The sequence below is a fragment of the Schistocerca nitens genome, chromosome 4 (assembly GCF_023898315.1).
Source record: "Schistocerca nitens isolate TAMUIC-IGC-003100 chromosome 4, iqSchNite1.1, whole genome shotgun sequence".
Classification (NCBI taxonomy): Eukaryota; Metazoa; Arthropoda; class Insecta; order Orthoptera; family Acrididae; genus Schistocerca; species Schistocerca nitens.
In genome coordinates, this window is record NC_064617.1 from 80,723,461 (window position 1) to 80,750,610 (window position 27,150).

General features: G+C 40.5%; 1 protein-coding gene across 2 annotated transcripts in view; it reads left to right on the forward strand.

Moving 5' to 3' along the window:
• LOC126251957 (type 1 phosphatidylinositol 4,5-bisphosphate 4-phosphatase) overlaps positions 1-27,150 on the forward strand; it is a 51,677-nt gene that overhangs the window by 13,764 nt on the left and 10,763 nt on the right. For both annotated transcript variants that reach the window (XM_049952720.1, XM_049952719.1), the window contains exons 3-5: positions 13,700-13,909; positions 16,352-16,401; positions 16,492-16,582. In XM_049952720.1, the coding sequence (XP_049808677.1) occupies positions 13,700-13,909; positions 16,352-16,401; positions 16,492-16,582 (351 nt within the window). The remainder of the gene's footprint in view (positions 1-13,699; positions 13,910-16,351; positions 16,402-16,491; positions 16,583-27,150) is intronic.

The window sequence follows — 27,150 nt, forward strand, 5'->3', positions numbered from 1 at the left end:
TCAACACACTCCATCATAATGGCATCCGTTTGGCCACGGGCACCTTTTACACCAGCCCGGTTGAGAGTCTGTATGCTGAAGCTGCTGAACTACCACTGTCCTACCGCTGTGACTTTCTCCTCAGCAGGTATGCATACCGTTTGTCTGCCATGCGTGGCCACCCCTACTATGCCGCCTCATTTGATGATTCCTTTGATCGCTGGTATGGGGCTCGTCCCTCTTCTGTTACCTCCTGGAGTCCGCTTTCGCCACTTGCTACGTTGGCTTAACTTCATGCTACCTGCAACCTTTCCAGTGGGTGTGAACCCTTCACCACCTTGGCTTCGTGAAGTGGCCCATGTTACCCTTCACCTTCATTCACTTCCTAAGGACACTACTCCAGCCTTGGTCTATCGCCTTCAGTTTCACGACCTTCGCATGGAACTTTGCGATAGTGCCCTTGTATACACTTTTTTCTCTCGGACTGACCGTGGGGTCGGGTGTGCCTTCGTCATTGGCACCCGTATCTTTCGATATTGGCTTCTGCACATTCCTCAGTATTTATGGCTGAGCTTTTCACCTTGTATCAGGCTGTGGAGTACATCCAGTGACACAGCCTTCCCAATTGTGCCCTCCAAAGTCTCTGTGCACTGTACACTGCTTATCCCTTAGTGCAGTGGGTCCAGGAAAAATGTCACTTGCTCATGCTTGATTATTATAGGTGCTTCACAACTTGGGCCATCTGTATCTACCCCTCCACCACCAGTTTTTCTGAACTACAGATGTAGGAGTTATACTTACAACATATTCTGTACTTCCGAAATTATCCTGGCCTCGACCTATGGTTACTTACTGTCCCCACACCCACTGCCCAACAGTTTCCACCACCTGTGTCCTATAACCTCCTCGCAGTTCAGTTCTCGAACCCTCACTGTGCTCGATCTTTGTGAATGCACCCACCATTCTTTTCCTGTCTATGCTTCTCTCCATTCCTGCTCTGTGTTCGCCTTCCTCTTGCCCCACAGCCTACCGACATTGCCCTTGGGAGCCTTGTCCTGGGATCTTCTAGTCCTTGCATGTTGTGGCCCAGACAGCACGTTTCTCTCCCCTCCACCCATACTGTGCTCTCCCTTCCTCTTCCCTGTCCCACTCTAAATTGCTGCGTTCAGTGCAACACTTACAGTGTGTGTTTTCTCTCCTTTCTTTCCTGAAGAAGGCTTTGACCAAAATTTTAGTGCGCAACAGTCTTTCCCTCGAGCCTGTCTGCAATGCACCATGTCATCTTTACAGAGAACAACTATATTCTTTTCATAACTGTTGAAATTACAAACTGGACTTTTCATTGTTTGAAGATGAGAAATGGCTCTTTTTTTTTTTATCAAAACATTGAATGCCAACCAAATGCAGGTACTTCAGACCTGTGACAAGCCCAGCGATATACCATAACTGATATCTCTCCTCATGACGCTCAACAAGTTTCATCTTCCATTGAGCTGTAATGCTACAAACAAATGAATAACTGCATGTTAGCATAGACTGGTGTGGAATCCATTTTGTGAGCGAGGTGGCGCAGTGGTTAGACACTGGACTCAGATTCGGGAGGACGACAGTTCAATCCCGTGTCCGGCCATCCTGATTTAGGTTTTCCATGATTTTCCTAAATCGCTCCAGGCAAATGTCGGGATGGTTCCTTTCAAAGGGCACAGCCGACTTCCTTCCCCGTCCTTCCCTAATCCGATGAGACTGATGACCTCGCTGTCTGGTCTCCTTCCCCAAACAACCCAATCCATTTTGTTCATCTGCAGAGGGACCTAAGGATAATAGGGTGGACGCTGGAACTATCACCCTAGCCTTGGATGAAATTTTTTTACCTGAAAAAGTTAAGGTCATGGTTTAAAGGTGTAATTGTCAAGCCCTGCTTTTATCCCAAAAGGTATTTTTGGTGCCAGATGTTTGGACACGTGTCCTCCGGCTGTAATAATGAGGCTGTTGGTTGGTTGTGTGGCCAGACACATGGGGGCAGCTCTTGTGAACTACACCCTACATGTGTAGACTGCCTTGGATGCCATCCCCCTAATTCGCCAACATTTTCAGTTTTCAGGAGGGAGAAGAAAATCCAGGAATATAAAACACTTGACCACCTTTCTTATAAAGATGGTAAGAAACATCGATATGACATCAGACTTCACAAATAATCAAAATTCACACCTAGCACAGTGACAAGGTCTGAAAGAGCAACTTCTTTCCCTAACTACATGTCAATGCCTGTTATTAAGTCGGGGGAAGGGACACTGGCTCCCTCAACCTTACACCCACAGCACCAGTAGTGCAGCCAGAGTTGCCTTGTCCTCCTCCAGCATCATCAGGGAAGAGGACACCTGCTAAGGTGCTCCCTCCCAGGACAAAACAGATGAGCAGTCTACACCAACTAGTGGCTGACAAGCCACAGACTATGGGTCATAGGAAAGAACAATCCTCTTCTGACCCAGAAGTCAGGATAGGAAAATCCTCACATAAACCATCATAGGGACAAGGCTAAATTGAAAATTAAACTGAATTCTGCTGTTCCAGTCGATAAAACTACCACCCCTCCCAGCAAGATGGAGCCTATGAACACCAATGAAAAACCACACATTCATGTGGAGCACGACTCAGCAGCAAAGTAATTCATTATGCCTGTTTCCAATTTGATGCTTTCTCAGACCTCAATCTTTCTGAAGCTTCCTCAATGTAAATATAATGGTTACCAATGTAAATGAAATGGTTACCATTGCCACCTGGCTGAACTCTGTCAATTAGTGGCTATGTACTCTGCAGCTGGTGTGGCACTTCAAGAGTGTTCTCAGAATCCCAACTACCTATTACTAAAAATTACAAATCCTACTGTACAAATTGCATTAACACCGAGAGGGCATTTGGAGGAGATTGCTTGCTGATTTGATCTGACCCTTTCAGTGAGCATGTGCCACTAACCGATATGTTGAAAGTTTTGTGTCTTTCAGAGTAACCGTGTGTAATACTGTATCTATTTATCCCCAAAAAGACCTCTACCATATCACAAGCTGCTAGATCCAGAGGAAAAGCCGTCTCCAGCCATCCTCCTATTTGGTGACTTCAATGTCCACAATCCTGTGTTGCGGGACAGCGAAAACACATCTAGAAAGGCCAAGTAATAGAGCAATTAGTTTCAGAACTGGAAATCTGCACACTTGACACTGGAGCTGCAACACATTTTAGTAAGGCCCATGGAACTTGCGCATTCATGGAACATACTCAGCCAGAGATATTAGTCTGCAGCATGAGCATCTCACCCTTAAGCAACATGTCCATCCATGGCAACCTTTGTAAAAGTGACCCCTTTCCTATCACTCTCTCTCAACCAGTGGAATATGCACCATGTTGATCATTTCAGAAAGCTGACTGCCAAGCTTTCACCTCCAAAGCAACTTTTGAATCAAGTCAAGAGAAGGATGTTGACGGAATAAGATGCTATTGATACAATTATTCGCACTGAAGCAATGCTGCCCTGTTCTTCAGGCCCTTCCTGATGGACACAGGTCCCATGGGGACCTGAAGTAATAGTTGCAGCTATCACAGAAACACATGGCAATTAAATGACCCAAATCCCATCTGTCTGCTGAAAATTTAATAGCATTCAAGAGACTTTGACTAGGACACAGTTTTTAATAAAGAACACGGGAGTGTTGGGAACAGTATGCATCATCTGTGGGAGTGCACATCCACAGTAGTTCCTGGGCACCTCCCTCAGAGGCAGTGTTTGCGCTAATCCTGATGTTATTGCTGAATGTTTCATGACACACTTCACCAAAGTGTCTGCATTGAGTAACTATTACCCCAAATTTTCCTGACCCAGAAACATGGGGCAGAGTGAAAGTCCTTACCCTTCCATGCACCAGGCTTTGAATTGCACAATGTTCTGTTTAAAATATGGGAGTTCTGCAGCACTTTAGCAGACTGTGAAGAGACAGCTCGTGGACCCGATAGAATCCACAACCAAATGTTTAAACCCTGAGTAATAACAGCATAAAACGCATCCTCAGTTTTTGCAGTCTTATTTGTTGAGGAGGAGAATTTCCCTACCAGTGACGGGAGGATATATATATATATTTTTCCTATCCTGGAATTGGGAATGACCCTCAAATTTCAATTCAATATTTTATCCTGATTGGACTACTGATGCCTTAGCTATGGGTTGGTAGCACAATCAGTACTGAGCTTGTTATAACTGAACCATCACAGTCTTACATTTCCTGATGGAAGTGAATTTTACAACAAAATTTAATGCATCTTTATGTTTGGTTTAAGGGATGGCACTGTCATTCGTTTTTAAATTTTTATGTGTGTATTTTATTTATGTAACAGTTTAAGCTAATTAGCTCTGTAGCCCATAGAGTCTGCATTTTCTCAACACAATTTAGTCTCTTGCCCAATTTTAGTTGTAATGTCTGTGACAACCCATCTTGGTGTATCCTTCAGTGTCAAGCTACAGTTTTAATGGCCTGGGTTTTTATCTCACTTTTAACTATCTGGCTAAAACTATTGTTATGTACATCATCAACCATGATGATGTGGTCATAGATCTTGGGGCTGACAGTTCCCCTCTTCTCATTTCATATATTTTTGTCATTTTCCTGTGAATAGAGGGACTGATAACTAAGTAGTTTGTAGTAAATTTCTTTCTAATGTGATGCTTCAACTTTACACGCGTGCGCACGCACACCACACACACACACACACACACACACACACACACACACACGCACACGCACACGCACACACAAATACTGCCAACCCCCCACATTTCGGGCTGGAATGGCATTGCGGCCCAAGATGCTGGGTAAACAACTGTGTTCAGGAAAGTTGAAAAATACATTTCAATTTCAGTAATTCTGTGACACTATCAACATGAAAGATATTTATTCAACATCAGCAATTCCTGCCAGGAGTTTCCATTGTTTATTTTTACTCAGTATCGTAATCATCTATCCCTTCAAATATATTTTTAATCCACCTTTTATGTCCTGGCACAATTTTGCTTAGTAATTTGGGCTCTTTCTACCTCAGATGCATTTTCAGTGTAAATAAAGATAAACATTACCATCAATAACATGCTTTCTTATAAATTTCATTTCATAAGTGTCATTAGAGATGTTTTCAATTTTACCAATAAAAAACTGAACCTACTTTTCATAGGAAACTTCACTATAGCGAAATAATTTTAGTTGAATTCTTGCACATCTTTATCGTTCTCCTTGTCTATATCTTCAGTTTCATTTGACTTAGGCTGTTCATAACTCATAACTGGTAGGTGCTCTGGATGTAGAATCAGAATCACAAGATTGGGACTATCTGCTTTCAGCATTGTCACAATCACTTTCATTGAACTCTATGACAACTATACATTTTCCTGCAATTAATGCCAAGTGCTTTGCTTATTGCAGCATTCCTTTTGTTTCACTAGAGTGAACCGGTTTCAATTGCATTTTGAAGGCTGCTGTCCAAGAAACTTATGGTGAATTGATGTCTTGTGTATCTGTTTCTTACTAAATCTATGAAATGACTTTATTGTGGCAGAAAAGAAAAATTCTTGCTGTTCCAAACCCAGATGCAACATTCAATTTAGTGATAGCTATCTTTTCAAAGATTCTTTCCAACAATGTAAGAGATTCTGATTTTCCTCCCATCCCCCTATTCTTCTTTTTCTAATAATCTACCACGTTTCTCCAAGCAGGTTTTAGAGGCCTAAGAAAGACCACACAAGTGGTTAATACAAGAGAGTAGAGTAAGGTGGTAGAAGCATAAATTGAATATCATGTTCCTGGCACAGTTTAATCATGTTAAGTGATGTATGACTCGGAAGATTGTCACCTATAGTCACTTTGATCAAAGTGCCGGCATAATGAAGACAAATTGAATAAAGCACAATTCAAACATTTTTGGCCAAACCAACCACGTTGGTCCCTGTTATTACCTGCACCTGAAATACAAATATCATAGAGATGTTTTGCCCTGAAAATTGTGTAAGATGGGAGGACTGTGCAATCTGCAGCCACTGCTGTCATTACCCTAATACTTAGTTTAGAACTAATCGCAATCCTTTCAGGACATCTTGCACCTTGCTTCACTATTACGAGGGACATTCCAAAAGTAAGTTTCATCATAGTTTTTCACACAGAAACTTTATGGCAAAAAAAAAAAAAAGGCACCACGGTCTCGTGCACATTTTTCGATATAGTTGCCACTGACATTGAGATATTTGTTGTTGTGTACAATCAGTTCAAAGAAACCCTCTGGTAAACATCTGTGCCCTGTGATGCAAGGAATTTTTGCACAGCCTTTTCCATCACAGCACATTATTTTCATTCACGGAAGTTTTGGGACACCCACTTCATTCATCATCCACACTGTGCCTTGCTGCTCTGAACATGCAACCCCAGCATTCGATGATACATGACCTGTTCATCATACACACTCTGCAGGCGTTCATAGTTGACACACACTGGGTTCTCATTTACATCAGATAACAGCACACGCTTCCATTGGTGACCATGTTGTCAGGACACATCTGTCTACCATTTTAATTTGTGCTCGAACAACCTTGGGCATGCCGGCCGGCTGCTACTCTCTCCTCTTCATCACTCCCTGTGCATGCATTATTCCTCCTCTGTCAGTGCCACTTATGTCATTAAACCAGCAGTGGATGTGGGTTCATATAGCATTTATTTGTATCAGTGGATGTAGCACCTTCTCATTTCAAAAACAATGACAAAACTTACTTTTGGAACATCTCTCGTACTTTCACTTGTCCAGGATCATCACAAAAGTTGGTCTCGTCATAGTTTTTAATTTTGGAGAGAGGAACAGTGTTAAAGTACACTTCAAGGTTCTTAAAATAACCATTCACTGTTTAACAGATAACTTCTGCCTGTACCCTCTTTAAATTTTCACTTACTCTGATAGTTCTTTATTTCTTTTCAGAAAACATTTTAGCCCCTTATGACCCAGTCAATTGCCACAAAATCATTTTTCAATCTGCCCTTCTTGGTTAAGAGAGGCCAATACGATGTGCCTTACATCTTTATTCCTCAAAAGGAAACCATCATTTTCCACAACACAATATTCCTTCAGCCAGATTTTTTTCCTCACTTTTTGGCCATCTATTTTATATTTGAATCTGCTCTTGGGCTTGTCATTTAATATTGTATAAGGAACTATGTATTATTCTGAAGCTTCACGAATGCTTAATTTTCCTGATGTGACAGCCTTCACAGCATTCAGAACAAATTCTGGGTTGTAGTTGAATTTCTGGATTGGTCTTACAATCTTCTTGTATAGTCACATGATCATATTCACCCTACAAAAAATGAAATTTTGTGATTACAGGTAGGTGTGTAAGTGTCTAAGCAGTATTAACAATGAGCAGAAATGAAACTGTAGCACTTGAGATGTTCATATGCAAGTAAAACTTTTATTGCCTTCCAATTACACATGGGAAGTACCTGATGGCAGCAGAAGTTTTCGCACTGAAGCATTTTCTTCACTACTGTAGCACATGAGTTGTACATCTACCTACAATGCCATTTGTTGGTATCATGCTTGTCAACTTTGTGTTGTCATAGACACTTCAGTCAAGAATTTGAAACAATGGTCAGGTATGGTGTTCTTGTTAAGATGCCACTGGATTCATACCATCTGGTCAGATTTATCTCATTTTATGGGAATCGACTTTCAAGCCTAGTTGTTAACTTGTTCTATGAATTTATCCATTCATTATTGTAGCATCTTCCATTCATTATTGTAGCTTATCTGCACAGGAGACACAGTATGATGTCACGAGTTAAAGGTAGATATTACAGATGTTTTCCATTCTTAGATTTCCCTGTTTACGGATCTGAAAAACAGCCAGTTAACCCTATCTGTACTGCATATCGACTTTAATCTGTGCTGTAATGATATTATGGTGCATGATGCCACTTGTGTCCAAACAGAACACTGCAGTATTTATTTTGTTTCTGCATGGTGAGCAAAATAAAAACGTTCTGGAAAATATTTACTGTAAGACTAACACAGGATTGAGCCATGTTAATGAACACCACGGAAGTTGCTGGAAATGGCCACTGTCGATTCTGCAATTGATTTATCAAACTGTGAGACATGCATAGCACCCTGACTGAAGGACAGCAGCAGTGATGTTTCCAGTGGTCTCCTGTTGCTCTTTCAATGTGAGGATTATTTGAGTACACCTGCCCCTTCAGTTTGCCACACAGGAAAAAAATCACAGTGAGAGAGAGACCAAACAATTGAGGTGGGTAGGAGATTACACTGCTTCTGATGATGGTTCTCTTCTTGCCGAACACTTTATGCAGTTATGACAAGGTTGTCAAGACTGTATGTTCTGTTGCTCCATCACACTGAAAATATCTGTACAGTTGTTTATCTTCTGAGTGTTGATTCACAAATGGATTACAGTGTTTGGATATACTGGTTAGCATTAATAGTTTAGTGAAAGAATCGTGTTATGATGCAGCATCAGACAGTGACCATCAAATACCAAACTTGAGATTATACAATGGCTCTCCGCAGTGCTGACGGGGATTTTCTGAATACACAGAGCTTGACAGTTTGAACCATGCCTCAACAGAAGAAATGAAAAATTGAGAACCCAAAAGTTCACCAGCAGAACTCAACACGCAAAAATTGGCCTGGATGCTCATGCTCAGCAGTAAATTTATAAGGGTACAGATGCAGGACCTTTTTTCTATAATGCTTTGATGTGGCAGTATTTTAATTCCCTTATGCACAGACGAATGGCCTTGAGATTACATTGGAGTTTGTTCCAGGCTTTTCTTCACTCGGGCAGTGTTTTCTGATGTTCACTCTTTTTTAGATAGTTACAGCCATTTTACTGCTAAGTTTTGCATTGTATGCTTTGCTGAATGTTTTACCAAACCATGTCCAGTTTTAAACTCTTGGGCAAACAGACGTGTGCTTCATGTAACACTGGGCAGTGAACACAGGCTGCTTTATCATGAGCACCATTTTGTGTTGCATTCAAGCACACAGTGAAGTACTCGGGACAGAGCATGTGGGAGATGCAAGTGCACAGATATGTTGCAGAAATAGACTGGTCTATTGAAATCACAGTTTCGAGTATTTTCTGTGATGTAGCCTGTTGCTCTGTTTGGTAACAAAGGTTCACTCCACACTAGTGTTATAAATATTTTACATTTTTGTCATCCTGTATGTTATTTTATGGAATGCAGAGTGTGGAGACAAGATTGATCTGTAGCATAACCCGTGTTCTAGGTTGTGGTGGTAACTGCTCGGTTGTGTTTGAAAAGCCAGTTAATGTGAATAAAGAATCTTACAAGGAGACATTAAGGATTGGCCCTCTTTGATTTTCTCCATATTTCAAGGAATTTGAATATCAGTATCTGGATATCAATTTGAAAAGCAGTACAACATAATTTTAAAATAACAGAAAGGAATAGCTTTTGAAGATTAGGTTTCTGAATATTGTTAAGTATAAAATGTTTTGTGCTCATTAACATAGTTGCCGATAACGGAGTGAATAGTGTAAAAGTCTAGTAATTTTGAAGTCCTGATTAGTGTCTCATTACTAGCACTTTTTTAAAATTATGGATCTATTATGAAAGGGACAGAAGAGCTTGTCGATCCTTTATCTTGTGCAGTATGGTTTAATATTTTGACTTGTTGATGTAGCAATATGTACCATTTGGTTATAGCTACTGCAGTTCATTCCACTGATAACACTACATAGGATGTCCTGGGTCTGCCTTTGGAATTTTTTTCCCCCCAAATTTTTCCTTCTAAGGCATTTTTTTTTTTTTAAGATGTTATTTTGAATGTGCCCAATTTAGTTTTTTTCTCTCTTTTGTTTCATACTAATCAGTATCCTTTTCTCTAAAATTTCTGTTTAATATTTATTCTTTAGATTTCTTTTCAGTTGGGATATTGTTGTGACTCATGTCCATAGGTACAACTCTATTGTACCAAATTCTTTATTTTCCTGTTATCCCAAAACACCCTTCATAGCTATAGTGTTAAATACTCCAAATGTCTTGGAATGATTTTTTTGGTTTCTTTATTAAGGTGGTTGTTACTTAATAATTTATTCTTATTTTTGATGGTTTGTTTGGTTATTGCACTTCTTGTTTTAATATCTATTATAGTTCTTTCGTGATTTGTAACTGACTCTTTCGGTCTGTGATCGTCCAAGGTATCAGATTGTTTTTAACATATAGTTCACGTCCATTTTAGTCTCTGTTAAGACTGATACATCAGCAGCAGATCAATTGTAATTGGTTTTGATATCTTTGGTGCAACTTTTCATTGTTTGTATTGCACTTTCTATAAGTGAATTATATTAATTTATCAAACAATGGAAACTCCAGGTTGGAATATCAATATTTTGTAAGGAAAAGATAGATTGTCACTTATGTAAAGATGATGCATTAAGTTGCAGACAGGCACATTTAAGATACTTACACATTAGCTTTCGGCCACAGCCTTCCTCAGAAAAAGAGAGAGAAACATATACCATTCATTCACTCAAGCAAGCACACCTTCCACACACCTGACCTCGAACTCCGGCAGCCCAGATCAGGCGTTCTGGTCTGAGCTGCCAGAGTTGGCAGTTGTGTGCGTGAGGTGTGCTTGCTTATGTGAATGAATGGTGTGTGTATGTCTCTCTCTTTATCTGATGAAGGCTGTGGTTGAAAGCCAATGTGTCTTCTAATTGTGCCTGTCCACAACTTAACGTGTCACCTTTACAGTGAGTAGCAATATCTCTTTCCTTAATCTTTACTATAGGTTATCTTTCTTGAGCTGACTGCAATTTAATTAATTCGCTTTTATTTACAGGTAATCTTCCATGGCTATTCTTCAAATTGAATACATACATTTGTACACTTTTGATTGTTTTAGATTAAAAACCATGTTTTCTTTATAAAGTTGGTCTGCAAGTTGCTTTCGGTGTTTCTTCACATGTTCTGCTCCTTTCCTCTTTGCTAGCAGTGGTTGGTGCTGAAAGGCTTCATTTCACATTTGCACTTGACACATTTTGCCATTCTGCAGTATTTCCTGCACTGCATTATTTACACTTCACTTTCTTAAACTGTTTCTCATTCCACACTGCCGCAGTGTCTGTCTGTCTGTCTGTCTGTTTTCGTTCACGTTGTGTGTGTGTGTGTTGGCAACCTGTGAAACTGTTGTATTTGTGTGTGAGTGTGAGTGTGAGTGTGAGTGTGAGTGTGAGTGTGAGTGTGAGTGTGAGAGAGAGAGAGAGAGAGAGAGAGAGAATTGTGAAATTTTCTTGTACATAGGTAGAGACGTGAGGGAATGGGGTGGTTTGATGCCCCCACCCCCCTCTCAGGACAGAATCTGGGAGGAGATGGTATTGGTAAATGGAGTCTGTGGTTATATGTTCACATTTGATGTTATATTAACTGGTCAATCAGTTTAAAGTTTCTTATAAGGTGAGGTGTTTTTTGTTGTTGTTTATCCTTATGATTTCCATGGCTGTGGCTGTAATTTTATGTTGGTGTAAGTGTTCTGCAAAAGTTGAATGATTTGTCCTATACTTCCATGCTCTTACATGTTCCTTGTATCTAGTGTCAAATATCCTCCTGGTTTGACCTATCTATCTTCTATCACATGTATTGCATTTCAGTTGGTATATTCCTGATTTCTGATACAGATCATATTTTCCTATTGTTTTTGGGAAATATTTCTGAATTAAGCCGTTGGTTGGGTGTGCTATTTTTAAGCCTTGTTTTCTGAAAGTATTGGATGTTTCTGTGTGTGAATTTGTGGTTGTATGTCATTATGTACAATCTTTTACTTTGTTTCTTTCACACTTTGTGTAATGTCTATTCTTCAGTTTAGTGTATTGGTTTGTGTGTGATTTTGTCCTTGTGTTGGTGACAGCCAGGTATTTGTTCTTTTCTGTTTCTTGATTTTTCTTGTTCAGCTTTGTTGTTAAGTTCTCTTTGCATCCATTGTTTGAGGCTATTTGTATTATTGTATTCATTTCTAAAATTACTCGAAAAGGTCTGAAACACATCATTAGCGAACAGATAGACAAAAAAATACATAGTAAACCTCATAGTTGACAATAGAGAAAGAGAAAAAAGTTAAATTTTTTGGACATCACCATAAAGATTCAGAACAACCAACACACATCTGACATATACTGAAACCGACAACAACAGACAAATGAGACATCACACCACCCCAGTTCTCATAAGCAGGCAGCTCTTAGATACATACTCCACAGACTAAACACAGTATCACTAGATACAGACAGTTCCAAAAAGAAATGAATACCATAATACAAACAGCCTAAAAAATGGATACAAAGAGAACTTAGTAACAGAGCTGAATAAAAAATCAAGAAACAGAAAAGAACAAACACCCAGTTGTCACCAACACAGGGACAAAATCACACACAAACCAATACACAAAATACAACAATAGAAACAATACAAAGTGTGAAAGAACCAGAAAGTAAAAGATAGTACACAATGGCATACAACCACAAATACACACACAGAATATTCAATACTTTCAAACAACAAGGCATAAAAATAGCACACCAAACCGACAACTCAATTCAAAAATACTTTCCAGAAACAATAGGAAAAAACCGATGTGTATCAGAAATCAGAAATATACCACCTGAAATGCAATACATTTGATGGAAGATAGATGGGCCAAACCAGGAAGACATTTGACACCAGATCACAAAATTGCAGCCAGAGACACAGACGTGGAAATCATAAGGATAAACAGTAACCTCACCTCACCTCACCTTACAAGAAACTTAAAACTGATTGACCACTTAATATAACATTAAATGTACACATACAACCACAGGCTCCATTTGCCACTACCATCTCCTCCCAGATTTTGTTCCATAATCACCGTCAAAGCCCATCCTTGCTCCCCCCACCCCCACCCCACCCCACACCACACCACACCCCCCCTGCCCCCTGGAAAAAAAATATCTACCCATCCCCATTTCTCTCTCCATACAAGAAAATTTCACAAATTTCTCTCTCTCTCTCTCTCTCTCTCTCTCTCTCTCTCTCTCTCTCTCTCTCTCTTGTGCGCACACATTGGCAAACAGACAGACATAAACACTGCGGCAGTATGGAATGAGAAACAGTTCAAGAAAGGGAAGTGTAAATAATGCAGTGCAGGAAATACTGCAGAATGGCAAAAGCTGCCAAGTACAAATGTGACATGAAGCCTTTCGATGCCAACCGCTGCTAGCAGGGAGGGAAGGAGCAGAATATGTAAAGAAACACTGTAAGTAGCTTGCAGACCAACTTTATAAAGAAAACACTGTTTTAATATAAAACAATAAAAAATGCACAAATGTAGTATCTAATTTGCAGAATAACCATGGAAGAAGCTTTGTAAATAAAAGCGAAACATGTCTAGTGTAATTCTTTTTTAATTAAATTGCAGTCAGCTCAAGATGTAAAATCTACAGTAAGAGATTTTAACAGCTGCTGTGGAAGATGGTCACGCAAACATATTATCTTTGATACATGATATTTACCTTGTTTATCATTGGAGATAGTCAGTTGCTGGATAAAAAACAATGACTTGTTGTGTTTAAGTTCATGAATGTTGCTAATACAGTTGACATAATATTAATCACTTCTTTCAGCCTATTAGGAATGCACCACCTGGAAAAAAGTATGTACGCTGCCCCTGCAATTGCCTGCTTATTTGCAAGAGTTCATCACAGCGTATTGCTTGTCCTCGACCAAACTGCAAGCGAATAATAAACCTGGCACCAAGCCCTGTTACTCCACCAGTGCCAACGATGCCCGGCATGTGCCGTGTTACATGTGGACATTGTCATGACACCTTCCTGGTAAGGCATTGAGTCATTCAAATCAGACCTAAAGTTTCACATGTTTCCTTAATTTTGGAAAGATAAACATAAATAATAGAAACGTAATGGTTAAATTTATAAATGTATTATCTAATGTTGTAAACAATAAGTGTAAGGTGGTATAGTGTGTGTAATTATTAGAGGAAAAACTGAACTCAAAAATATGGTTTGGCTGTGAAAATTAAAACCTTGTTAGGGTGGAAGAGAGGCTTTTATTCACTAAGTGCAAGTGTGGAAATGACTGAGAAGACTGTAACATTCTGGGAAAACACAACGGATTCTTAGGTTTTTCGTGTTTCAAGCAGTTCCTGTGTTAAAGGAAAGAGGGAGATGGGGCACAGGAAAAGGTGAAAAGAAGCAGTGCAGGCAGTGGGAAGAAGCAGCTAATGGCAGTTTTGTGTATGCTCCTATACTGATACAGCAACCACCACCATGTTCCATTAAAGTGCTTACTATGACAGTCACAATATGGAGCATAAATAACAAATAGTTCTTTTTAGGTCACTTTCACAAGATTGCTTCTGATCTACCTGGCTTAAACAACTCTCCCAGATTTTACAAGAAAATTGGTGACTTACGTAAATAACACTGTGCTTGGAGACATTGTACAATGCAGTAACCCAGTTGATTTTCTTAACTTTCTTCCTTATACTACTTTCATGAGTAGTACCTGTAAAAATAATCTTTGCAGAGAACATATTTAAGTATCTTGTATACCACCTTAAAACATAGCCCATAATTTTGACAGTCTTAATGAACAAGTAATTCAGCTTGTAAACTGCCATGAAGACTGATTAAGCGCGCGCGCGCGCACGCACGTGCACACACACACACACACACACACACACACACACACACACACACACACACACTAACTAGAGGCTGGGAAGTTGGGTCTAAATGGTGTGAGCAGAACTTGAAAGTGTACAGGACAGTATAACTCCATTTGTCTTCCATAACAGGAAATTTCTTCCAGATGTGCAGTACACTTGAGGAATTTTTCCTGACAGGTTTAATGTACATGAAGGGAGAACCAGCTGACTTCTTAATGTTTACAAATTTTAAATTCACGATGTATGTGCAAGAGGGCCCATTGAGTTCCCTCCACAGTCGCTACATCTAATGCCTACGGACTTCTACTGTGAACTGTGAAAGATAATGTCTATCAACATAAGCTACGCGTGCTGGAGGAACTTCGCCACCAGATTACAGTGATATATGCAGCAATCTCCACTGTAACATTGGCTGACGTAGTTGTGGCAGCTACTCATCATTCTGTTATGTGTATGGCCACCAACGGTGCATGTTTTGAACATTTAAAGTAACCATGTGCTAAACTGAAGGTTGTACAACATGTGTGATCAACTATTAAATGTAAAATAAACACATAAGTAATACTTTTCACTCCTTAAAGTGTGTATACATTTTTCTGGCAGACTCCATATACTGACAAGAAACACTATATGGGAATTGGGTTGGGAAGTCATTCCACACCCACCTTATGCACCTGATCTTGCGTCATCAGATTTTTTGCTTTTTCTGCCCTCTGTCGAACAGCCTTCAAGGAACTTCCTTTCCAGATGAAAAGACATTCCAAACATGGGCTGATGAGTTCCTTGCCTGAAAGCCCTGTTATTTCTAAAATTACAGAATTGAAAACTTACCTGAGCATTGGCAGACTGTTGTAAATAGTGAAGAAGAATATTTTATTGATGACTAAAGTCTGTTACGTGTATCTGTTGTGTTTGTTAAACTTATGGTAAAATTCTATGAACTTACATACCAACCAATAAATACAAGACAACTATATCTCTTTAGTTTAAATTTTGTGATTGCATCCATGAAATGCAGCACATCAGTGGTTTCCTGTTTGTGTTGCGAGACCATAGTGTATTTGTATGTTAGTGACTTAGAAGTTACATACCCTCTTTAAATTCGCATCAATCTCTCATAGAGGAATAATGCAGAGGGATCCTGCGTAATAATCTATAAACAGGATTTTGCGAAATTACCCTCCAGAACATGAAAGAAGGGTTAGATATCATATGAGTTGAAATAATTATTTGAGTCTATTTTCTTCAGTGATGCATTTTGAGGGTTTGCACTCTCATGTGACTAGCAGTGGTTTACATTTCTGTTTCTTCCCTTAGGTGGACTTGATTGTCTGTCATACCTTTCACTTCAAAAACGTTCCACGTAGAAGCACAGTGCAAGCTATTACACAAATACGTGTATGTGCAATGGAGTACTGAACACGTGTGTAAAAGTGAAATAGGGTATTAAACAAAACTTAATAGATCTCAACCTCACTGTGTCAAAGGGTAGAACTGTATGCTACAATAGAGCCAGATTTAAATGCAGTTGTTGTTTGCATTGTAAGTACTGAATTGTTATTTATTGTTTCTTCAATTTTCTTTACAGTTTAATACACTTAATAATGCTCTTGCAAGGTGCCCTCATTGTCGGAAAGTGTAAGTATTTCTCAGTAAATCATGAAATAAAATACTTTGTGATGTTTTTCAGATTTGTTTTTTAATTAATGTTGTTTGTTAACTTCTAAGGTCATCAGTTGGACCAGACTTTGCTAGAGCCCGAGGGATAGTGTTTATAATAATTGGTCTGGTTTTCTTGGCTGTTGGCATTGGTGTAACGGTAAGTAATCAACATGCAATAAACACATTACAATGCCTGTTGGTGATCTTTGAAACTCTCTCTCCTTTATTGAAGCACAATGGCTAAAGGGAATGGCAACCAGAAATACTCATTGCATAGCCAAACAACAGTATTAGACTCTTGTGTAACAAACCACAGAAACACCGATGTCTTAGGCAGCAGCTAGAAAGGGGGTGGGAGCTCTGTACAACATGCCACTTTGCACTTCAGTGGTTCAAATGGCTCTGAGCACCATGGGACTTAACTTCTTTGGTCATCAGTCCCCTAGAACTTAGAACTACTTAAACCTAACTAACCTAAGGACAGCACACACATCCATTCCCGAGGCAGGATTCGAACCTGCGACCATAGCGGTTGCGCGGTTGTAGACTGTAGTGCCTAGAACCGCTCAGCCACCCCGGCCGGCTGCACTTCAGTGTTAGCTGGCTTTCACTATAATACAAATAATGTGGCAGTTGTACATTTGTAGCATACAGGTTTTGATGACTTCATGACATGCCCATCAAAATGGTGGAACACTGTAACAAAGAATCATCCATACATAGCAATGTGTGCAAGTATAAAAAACATTTTTTCATTCTGAAATCCACTCAAAATAAGTCAGTTTGAGAGAGTTTAGTGGTCAACAAGTGTAGCTGTGTTAGGTCTGAAATGCCTGTACTAATTTAATTTTCATATTATGACCTGTTGTTTTAGAAGATTGTGGGGCAGGAGGAGGTTGTGGATGATAGAGGTATGCCTCTGTTGGTGTCAAAAACTGTTCTTCCTCGTGATGTGCTCTAGGCTATTTAACTTTCGGTTGAAAAAGTATGCACTTCTGTAAGTAACAACACAGGTCCATTCCTTATAGAATGAATAATTGCCAGAGGTAGTATAAATGGTGTTCTTGGTCTGTTCCTATGTCAGTTATGTTGTATAAATAGTTTGAACAATGATGAATATTGCACAGAAGTTGATCTGATCCAGAAACTCCTGGAAAATAGCTGATGTGCTGGACACGCAGAATGGAGGGCTACAGTATTGATATAGCACAAAGTTGGTGTTAATGGCTATAACTGCATGGAATTTTGTGTCTAGAGGAAGTGAAAATAATATTCAGAGAGATCAGTGTACAAATAACAAAGCTTCCCAGTGAGATGTGAAAGCAGTGCTTCTGTTCAGGGTAATTGGTGTATATCTATCACAGTTTGGGTGTTGATTGTGACCTTCATCTCCACAAATCACAAAATTCTGAGAGATCAGTCCAGTTTGTACACCACCACATGACTCATGGCAACCTGCCACAGGCTTCAAGGTAGTCAACCAAATGCGATACTAAGACATAAGGCTTTAAGTGCCATTTTTGGGTGTTGCATGCTGGTAAAGAATGGATGCACCCAGATCACCAAAGAACAATGGAACTTTATTAACACAACGCATCAACCGAGTTCAGTATAAAGAAGCTTCAGAAATTAATATGACACAGTGCACACTAACAGTTTCTTAGAACATACAAGACATATTGTTTATGCTAGCATAGTCCTAAGTTAATTACTCTGATCTGTCCTAATAGAGTATCAGTGATGGAGTCAGGAAATGATTCTTGAGTTTCTCCCGGCGTATTTGATAATCAAAATATCCACGGGTGTGCAAACAGCTGCCACCACCCTTCACAGAGGAATGGGGTACTTAAAACTCTAGTACATAGGGCGCGCACTATCTCTGACGCAGAGAGTCTACCCCAGGAATTGGAACATCTGAGAACTGTATTTCGAAAAAATGGGTACTCTGAGTGGCAGATTCAACGTGCTCTCTGCCCAACCACTGCAGCACAACCTGTTGAGATGGATGAAGTCACGAGGGAGGAGGTAGGCACTGCATTTATTCCATACACAGGCGCACTCTCGGGGAAAATCGCCCGCATTCTGAAGAAACACCGGGTCGGAACTGTGTTTTGTCCTCCGAATAAAACCCGTGCCAAAGATGGGGAGTGCCAAAGATGACCTCGGTTTGAGGAAGGCCGGCATGTACCAGATTCCGTGTCAATGTGGCAAGTCGTATATTGGTCAGATGATGCGTACTGTCGAGGATCGATGCCGTGAACACCAGAGGCACACTCGAGTGATGTATCCGAGCAAGTCGGCGGTCGCTGAACATTGTTTGTCGGAAAATCACGCTATGGAGTATGACCGCACGAGGATGCTGGTACAGACGTCGAGATACTGGGACAGCGTTGTTAGAGAGGCCATCGAAATTCGCACCAATGACGACCTCATAAACCATGACTGTGGCTATAACCTTAGCAAGGCTTGGGAACCAGCGATTGGATTAATCAAGAGTAAATCGAGCAAACGTATAGTTGTGACGACCACGGCGGACAGAGCCATCACACCGACGTCATCTCAGACGCCGTCGCAATCTGTTCCAGCGCGCGACCGTGGCGCGGACGGCGGAGGGAGCGCACCACGGGCGGATGGTATTTAAATCGGCTGCCGCCGCGACCGAACACAGTTCCCTCTGAGCAGCCATAGCGTACGGATCTCCGTGCTGGCACGTTCACAGGAGCTCAGTCCATCTGTTCACCTGATGATGGCGTCATGTATGATCGCCGAAATATTGTGCCCGTTGGACACTATAGACTGGCAGCACACCCGTGGATATTTTTAGTCAGGAAATGTTTGTACGAGGACATAGTGATTGTTGCACTTATGATGAGTTAATGGTTGGGACACTTTATGGGAGGCAATAGGCTCCAAGTCATGTGCAGAACTGCTTACGGTGGATGTAGTACCACCTGGTTCCTTGGTGATTGCTTAGGTGTGAACTCCTGGGGTTGGATTGCTGGCATATTGGAAGGGCAGCAACTCATAGTAGAAAACTGGTAGTTGGTAGCTGGACTGTAGGTGCTGGCCAAAGTTACAGTGTCCCTCTTTGTTATGGAAAAGATGGCAGAGCCATCTTGCTGCTGTCTGTGGTTGTGATATAGATGATAGCCGAGGATACGGCATTCCTTGGTCCCTGAGGGAGAGATGGCAGTGCCATCATTGAAAAGAAGTGCCACCTGAAGGGAGGAGGCTTCCCAGGGACAGTGGCTCCAGCAGTGGGTTCCGGCATTGGTGGAGACATGGACCTGGAAGCAGGGCCAAAGGCAAGTAGCGCACTGGCAGCCTGAAGGGAGGTAGGTCCATCTGCTTGAGAACTGGAAGGAGCTGCCCTAGATTACAAGAGACGTGCAGGGTTGCTGTCAAGTAGGGACTCCTGGGTTACTCGAGGTGCTGTGACCTTGCAAAGCCATGCTTGTAGTGAAACTTCAAAGACCGAGGAACAGGAGTTGGGGGGGGGGGAAGTCCAGCTGGTGACCTGGAGGGTGGCAAGACAAGAAGTGCCAGGCACTCTGCATTGAGTGGAAGGCCCTAGAGTTCACAGGAGCAACAGTAGCTGGAGGTGTTTGGGAGTGGTGACCAAACTGGGGTGGTAGAGGGCGAATTCCTGCAGAAGGCATGATGCACACTGTGAAGTCTTCTGTTGGAGAAGTAAGCAAGAGTATGAAGCCAACATGTCCCACTCTGGAAAGGAAGGAGCCCAGGAGAGGTACAGAGTTACCGAGGCTGTGGGCTGAGTGTCAGTGATGGGGGGAAAGGAAGGTGTAACGGAGGATGGGCTTTCAGTAGGTGAAGAGCTGCATGCAGTGGACTCAGAAGAGAACAGAGCAACACTAATATAAGATGGAGAGGGAGAGTTTGAGTGGGCAGGTGCCATGGATATCAGAAACAAAGGAAAGAATCTGACTGGGGGGGGGGGGGGGTAGTGTTTCACTGGTTTGTTGAGTGGGCCAGTGGTAAGGATGTTAATGGCACTGGAGCCTGAGGAGATGCTGGAGGTAGAAGGGTCAGGATAGGCCAGGGGACAATCATTGTGGAATGCTGAGGTCTGGAGGAAGTGTCAGCTGTGTGAGGGAGGCAGACCGCAAGTCAGGTTGAGGCTGTGTCGTTCCTGCTGTGGCAGTGTCGGGATGGGCAAGCTCCCATTGAAGCAGCTGGGTGGTACGCTGTAAGAGCTGTGCCTGAGGCAGAAGGTGTGCTGACATGTCCGTTGCTTGCAGTGGTGCCACCACCCTACATTGTAGTTGAACCAGTTTAATAAAGCTCTGGAGCAACTGTTATACCTGCTTTCCCTGTAACTGTAAAATCCGAGTTAGTGAAAGCTGTGGTTTTGTATTAACCATGAGCATGAATGATCATAACCATGTATAAATATTGATTTATTTACTCCACATAAATGTACAAATAGTGTCAAAACTTCAGTCACATGAAATAGTTACAAGTGAATGGAATAGAATCAGAGTTGTTTTCAGTTAATAGCACAAGCATGTTTTTAGAACCCCCATAACACTGGAAACAAAACAAAACACAAAGTTTCACCGTCCACTAGACAGAAAGAAGGCAAAGGGAGCAGATGAGATGATCTGTATTCATTATACTTTTTATAGCAAGTATGTGCATACTCATATGAGAATTTCGTTGCATTGATGCAACATCAATGAGTAAGTAACTTGTAACTCCCACACTGCAAAATCTCCAACAGAAAATGCAGCACTAAAGAATTTGAAAACGACAGATATACTAGGGCTTCTACAGAAGCAGTTAGTGAAGCAACTATAAACATGTCCCTAGAATGGTAAGACTGAAGAAAGTCACTAATGTAGCAGGGAAATGTTTGTATGCAAACATAGTTTGTGGTTGATTCACTCATGATAACTCAGTGGTTTGGATGTGATATGCAAAGCCTTGGGCTCCATCTGGTGGGCCATACATGTGGCCAACATAAAGCATGGAGTGTGCTGTGTGGTCAGTGAATGATACTCCAATGGAAGGACTGTGTAGCAGTTGACATTACGCCTAGAGAACTGTCAGCTTCCGATGTTGATTACCTGTAGAGCAGCTGGACATTGTCTTATAAAGTTGTCCTGCAGAAGAATACTGAGAAAGCATGGTGATGGTACATGACTTGCAGAGGCAAGACAGTGTCAATAACAGCAGCCCCACTTACAGCAAATTTAGCACCATGTAGCACTGTGGTTGTTGCTCAAGGTGTGTTCTCCTGCATGTGGGATGCTACTTGAAGGGTGGTGTGTGCAGAAACTACATCTGTGTTGTCCAAATCTTGCTGGAACAGGGATGGAAAAACAGCACAAATAGCACTGATTTATCGCAATGGTACATCTTCCAGTACTATGTATACAGGATTAATTCATTAAAGCAATCAATCCCACAAATATTATGGACATATTTTTGGTTGACTACCTCAGACCACAGATACTTTTTGTGTGAGTAAAGCATCCTACATCCCCCTCAGCTTGAATAAGTAGTTCAGTCACATCCTAGCATTGGTGTGGTCCAAGATGGGATGGATGGGACTCAGCTCTCTACAGGTTGTTGCAGATTAGGACTTTGCTGTGAACCCCATGTTCTATTGGAACAGAATCTGGTAACTGACACAGTAAGGGTCGTAGGCATTGTGTGAACAGTGTTGACTTGCATTGCTGATGACAACAATGCAGCCCTCCTTTTGGTGCTGTGAAAAGTGGAGGCTAGGTGATCCTAACATCCATGTGTCATACACGAGGCCTGGCAGTGGGGCGACCTCACGGTTGTGGTGGTGAGATCACTCTGGACAGGAATGGAGCTCATGCATTGGGCTAGCCAGTAGCATCTGGAGAGCATGGCCGGAGGCTAATGGTGCAGAAACAGTGTCTCAGGGCAGCAGAATTGACATCTGAGCTGTCTGTCTCATTTTGAAACCTCTCATACAAGGCTAGCAATTCCTCCAGACTGAGGACATCAACCTGGAGTAGTTCAGGTAGGTCCTGTACCAATTTGTCCTGTATAAGGATATTTGCTTCTGTCTTGCCACATTTATCTGGCACGTGAGTGGACGTACGGCACCAACTGTTTACTACGAGACACGACTGCCGTGGTTGTTCAGGGAATTGAAAGAGCTACAGCCATTCGAATACCACATGCACAATGTTGTCATAGTGAAGATAGAAGTAATAAGATACGGATAGTTAATCACATTGCTCATTTTTAATTCCCTATGCTTCGTCAATGATGTTAGCTAATATTTTGTCCCACTCACAGCATTGTAAGCCGTGCTATTAGGTCCCATACTAACAGCAGCATTGGAAACAACAATGTGTTATAGGAAAAAGCAACATTATGAACATGACAGCTGCTCATTTCATTTGCAGCAATTTAAGCTGTAGTATTAGGTCTCAACCCAACCACAATCTCAAAGTTGTGAAATATGTGGGGAAAAAAAATGATCAGATGGAGTAGTTGTCATTGATTACTGTGCACTATCACCCAATTGGCTACAAATGATGACAGTAAATTGCTAACAGAAACACACAATGGAAGAACTGTAGACATCATAGTTGCACTTAAGCCAAGCAGCAGACAACATCTGTGATTTGTCCAGCTGCAAGTTGATGGTGCAAGTGTGCTGCATGTTAGTTCTTGCAGTTGGTATCAAATGCAAGGTGCAGTTGCTATCAATGCTAGAAATGGTACAAGTGTGGTCTGTACTGAGGTGGCTGTGTCTACCTTGGTGTCTCAAAATCTCTTCCTGATGTAGCAGATAACACTCACCCAGCTGGACACAGTTTATTTATACACTAAATGTGCATTAAAACCAATAAATTGCTTCTTTTAAACAGGAGAACTCCATGAAATAGCTCTAGAATTGAAGTGCCTGACAAGAAATATTGTTCTAGAAGATTCTGAAACTTACTCAGTTCCACTGACAGACCATGACAGAGAAGGTCTCTGCCCATTTGTATTCAGTGGCAATGAGGCCAATCCAGAAGAGAATCTCATTTTGTTCTTCATATACACCTGCACCATAGCTGACATATTTTTGGAGATTGTTCTTGCTGGAAACACGAATCCCTCCGGATATAGTTATACAGCTGTCAAACTGATGAGATCATAACATTACCCATAATGAGTATACTGGGCAGCATCAAGTTGGCAAAGCATCCTTTGAAGCACCCCAAGTCCAAGTGGACAGACACACACACACACACACACACACACACACACACACACACACACACCCTAAAAATATGCATTGTATCTGGCAGAATTTAATATTAACCTTGGGTACTTTCCACACACCAAATGATTGTCCAGTATGAGTATGTAGACTAATGGTGTCCAATTGTCCAATCTGCCTCATATATATCCAAATTATCTCAGAGTGTGTGTGTGCGTACACATGTAGCCATTGTGAAATGACTCTTGGATATATTTGTAGCAGATTGGACACTATTGGTCTACATAGTCTTAGTGGGCCATAATTTGGTGTGAAAAATACTGATTCACTGGAAAATATTAAAGTCCGCAAGCCATACTAGAAATTTACTGCAACAAACGAAACTTGGTGGAATCAATCACCACAAAGCTTCCATTTTAGGGCCACTTTTTTTTACACGCAGCCTCATGAAGCCAGAGCTAAACCATGCCGAATAACTGAGGAAACACAGTACTGTGTAAAAAGTGTAAAAAAAAACCTGCATTGAACTAAAAAACAATTGCCATGCTGTGTTTTAAGTTCATTATCCTTGACTGGTGCTGATGATGCCAATTTCCAGTTCGTACAAATTTACTGGATTTTCCAGTATCACTATATTGCTTTCTCTCTCATTGTGCAGTGCAGTCAGGAATGTCATACTGTGCTACAGCCTCTGATGCTGTCAAATTCCCTTCCAGCACAAGTGTAGTAATGCAGTCACAAATAGCCTGTTGACAATGAGGCATAGTGCATCGATAAAGTGGCTGGACTCAAAGCCAGGTGGTTCAGGTACCTGACCCTGAATTGTTTACAGTCATTGGCTATTATAGAATGATTGGTGAGATTACTCCTGAATGATGTTAACCTTCAGGTAAGGTGATCATACAATGAAGTTAAGCAGTGTAGCCTCAAAAAGTCTACATTAAAGTTTTTAGGTCACTTGCTTTTGGAAAAAATCAGTCAGTAGTAATCATGTTTCAGTCCTTGACTACTTTCAACTGGACAGTTGGCACAGCAATCAGAGCACTTAGTTACTGACCAGGATATCATGGGCTCAAATCTCCATGCTTAAATTTATTTTTTTATGTGTATTAAAAACTGAAGATTAACTTTACTTTGAGGAAAAAGTTTGGTGTAGTATAATACTATAGGTAAGAATAATACAGTGTGTGACTTTAGACAATCCTAATGTATATCCTTTTCATTCAGGCATTCCCTTACCGTTAATTAACTGTGCCCAGATGCATTTTTGGAAATGTAATCTAAGTTTGTTCTGCTATGAGGGGAAATAAATGTACATGCTCCAAAGGGTCTTCTATTAAATATAATGGGGCAGAAGATTGTGTCTTTGAATGCTTTTATGGCATTTATCGTCTGATAAATTGTCAACACAACATTCAAGAAGAGATTGCCCAATTGATAATGTGAAATAAATATTACAGTTTTTCAAAACTAATGCCAAGTGATCTGTTTACTTTTACAAGTATTACTTTTGGGTGGTCACCAATCAGTAATAAAGTGTTTAAAAATCTGTATGCCATTGAGTATAGAGTCTCTTGTCCAGAATTCAGTCATATAATCATTACAAAATGTCTTGTGTTCATGCTGTTGCTATTGTGTAGACTGCTTAATCAACTTTTGTTGTTCTAGACTCTGATGCAGTTATTATTATTATGTTTTTTGCAGAAGTCAGTGCCATTCCATGGGTATGCTAACAGCAAATGTTGCTACTAGTTTTATTGTACTTGCCGCAACTTATTGACAATCATTTGTTTACAGTCTAGAAACATCTATTGTGGAAAATTAACTGCCTGTCATTGAAATAGGTCGATGTTTTCCATATAGTAGCTGTCCCTTCTGTCAAGGGGAAAAGAAGTTAGTTAGTTACGTGTTCCATTGATCAATAGCACGGAAAAACTGTTATGCTGTGGAACATGTCAAATGCACAAGAAACGCACACAGGAAACAAGTTTTTACATTATAGTTTTGTACCTAAATATTTCTGTTATCTATCCCATTCCCTTAAAGGGCACAAAATGCATATATTATATCTCCAGATTTACTCATATTCAAGAATTCGTCTATGGTATAGGAGTTGTCAAGGAGGTATGATTTCAATGTGTTTTTGAAACTATTACTGCTGTCTGTCAGACATTTTATTTTGTCTGGTAATTTATCAAAAGTTTTATAGCATCATATTTTACCCCTTTCTGTGGCAAAGATAGGTTAAGTAAAGGATAGTGTAGGTCTTTCTTCTTTCTGGTATTGTAATCATGAATGTCGCTGTTGATTTTAAACTGGTCCATGTTGTTGAGAAAAAAGATTTCATTACTGAGTAAATTTACTGTGAAGCAGTTGTAAGAATTCCTAACCTTTTAAACAGATGCCTACAAGATGTGCGACTATGAACCTCACACATTATTTTAACTACTTCTTTTTGAGCAGTGAATACCTTTTGAAAGTCTAGTGTCGAGTTGCCCCAGAATATTATTCCGTTTGACATCGGAGAGTGGAAGTATGCAAAGTATGTTAGCTTACCAATTTTTACATCCTCAAAATTGGCAATTATTCTGATCGCAAAAGTTGCTGAACCTAGTCGCTTTAGGAGATCCAAAATATGAATTTTCCAATTAAGATTCTCATCTATATGTACACCCAAAAACTTAGTATGCTGTACCCTGGCTGCTGACTTCTTTTGATGTGTTAAGTTTGTTGAAGGAATTACACTTTTTGCAGCAGAAAATTGGATGTATTGTGTTTTTTCAAAGTTCAGAGCAAGCCCATTAGCAGAAAACCAATTAGTAACTTTTCCAAAGAGCTTATTTGTATCATTTTCTATCGGACTTTTTTTTACTGGATTAATAATTATGCTTGTATCATCAGCAAACAGTGTCAGATCAGCATCTTGTTTCACATAAGAAGGGAGGTCATTCACATATATCAAGAACAGGAGGGGACCGATGATCGAACCTTGTGGAACACCTAATGTAATTTCACGCGAGTTAGATGAATCACTTGAAGTGTATAAAGAGACTTTCTGCTTCCTGTTATGTAGATATGACTTAAACTACTCATATGCTGTTCCCTGTATACCATAGAATTGTAATTTCTCTAACATAATGTCATGGTTCACACAATCAAATGCTTTGGATAAGTCACAGAATATTCCTACTCATGACATTTTACTATTTAAAGACTCTATTATGTGGACAGTGAAATTGTATATTGCTGTCTCAGTGGAACAACATTTCTGAAATCTGAACTGTGATTTACTAAGTATCCCATTACTGTTGAGATGACTATCCATTCTTGAGTACATTACTTTCTCAAAGATTTTTGAAAATGCTGTAAGAAAGGATACTGGCCGGTAATTATTGACATCTGTGATTTCCCCCTTTTTGTAGAGAGGCCTGACAATGGCCTATTTTAGCCTGTCTGGAAAAATACCCTGAGTCAGTGATGCATTACATATGTTACTCAAAACATCAGCTGTA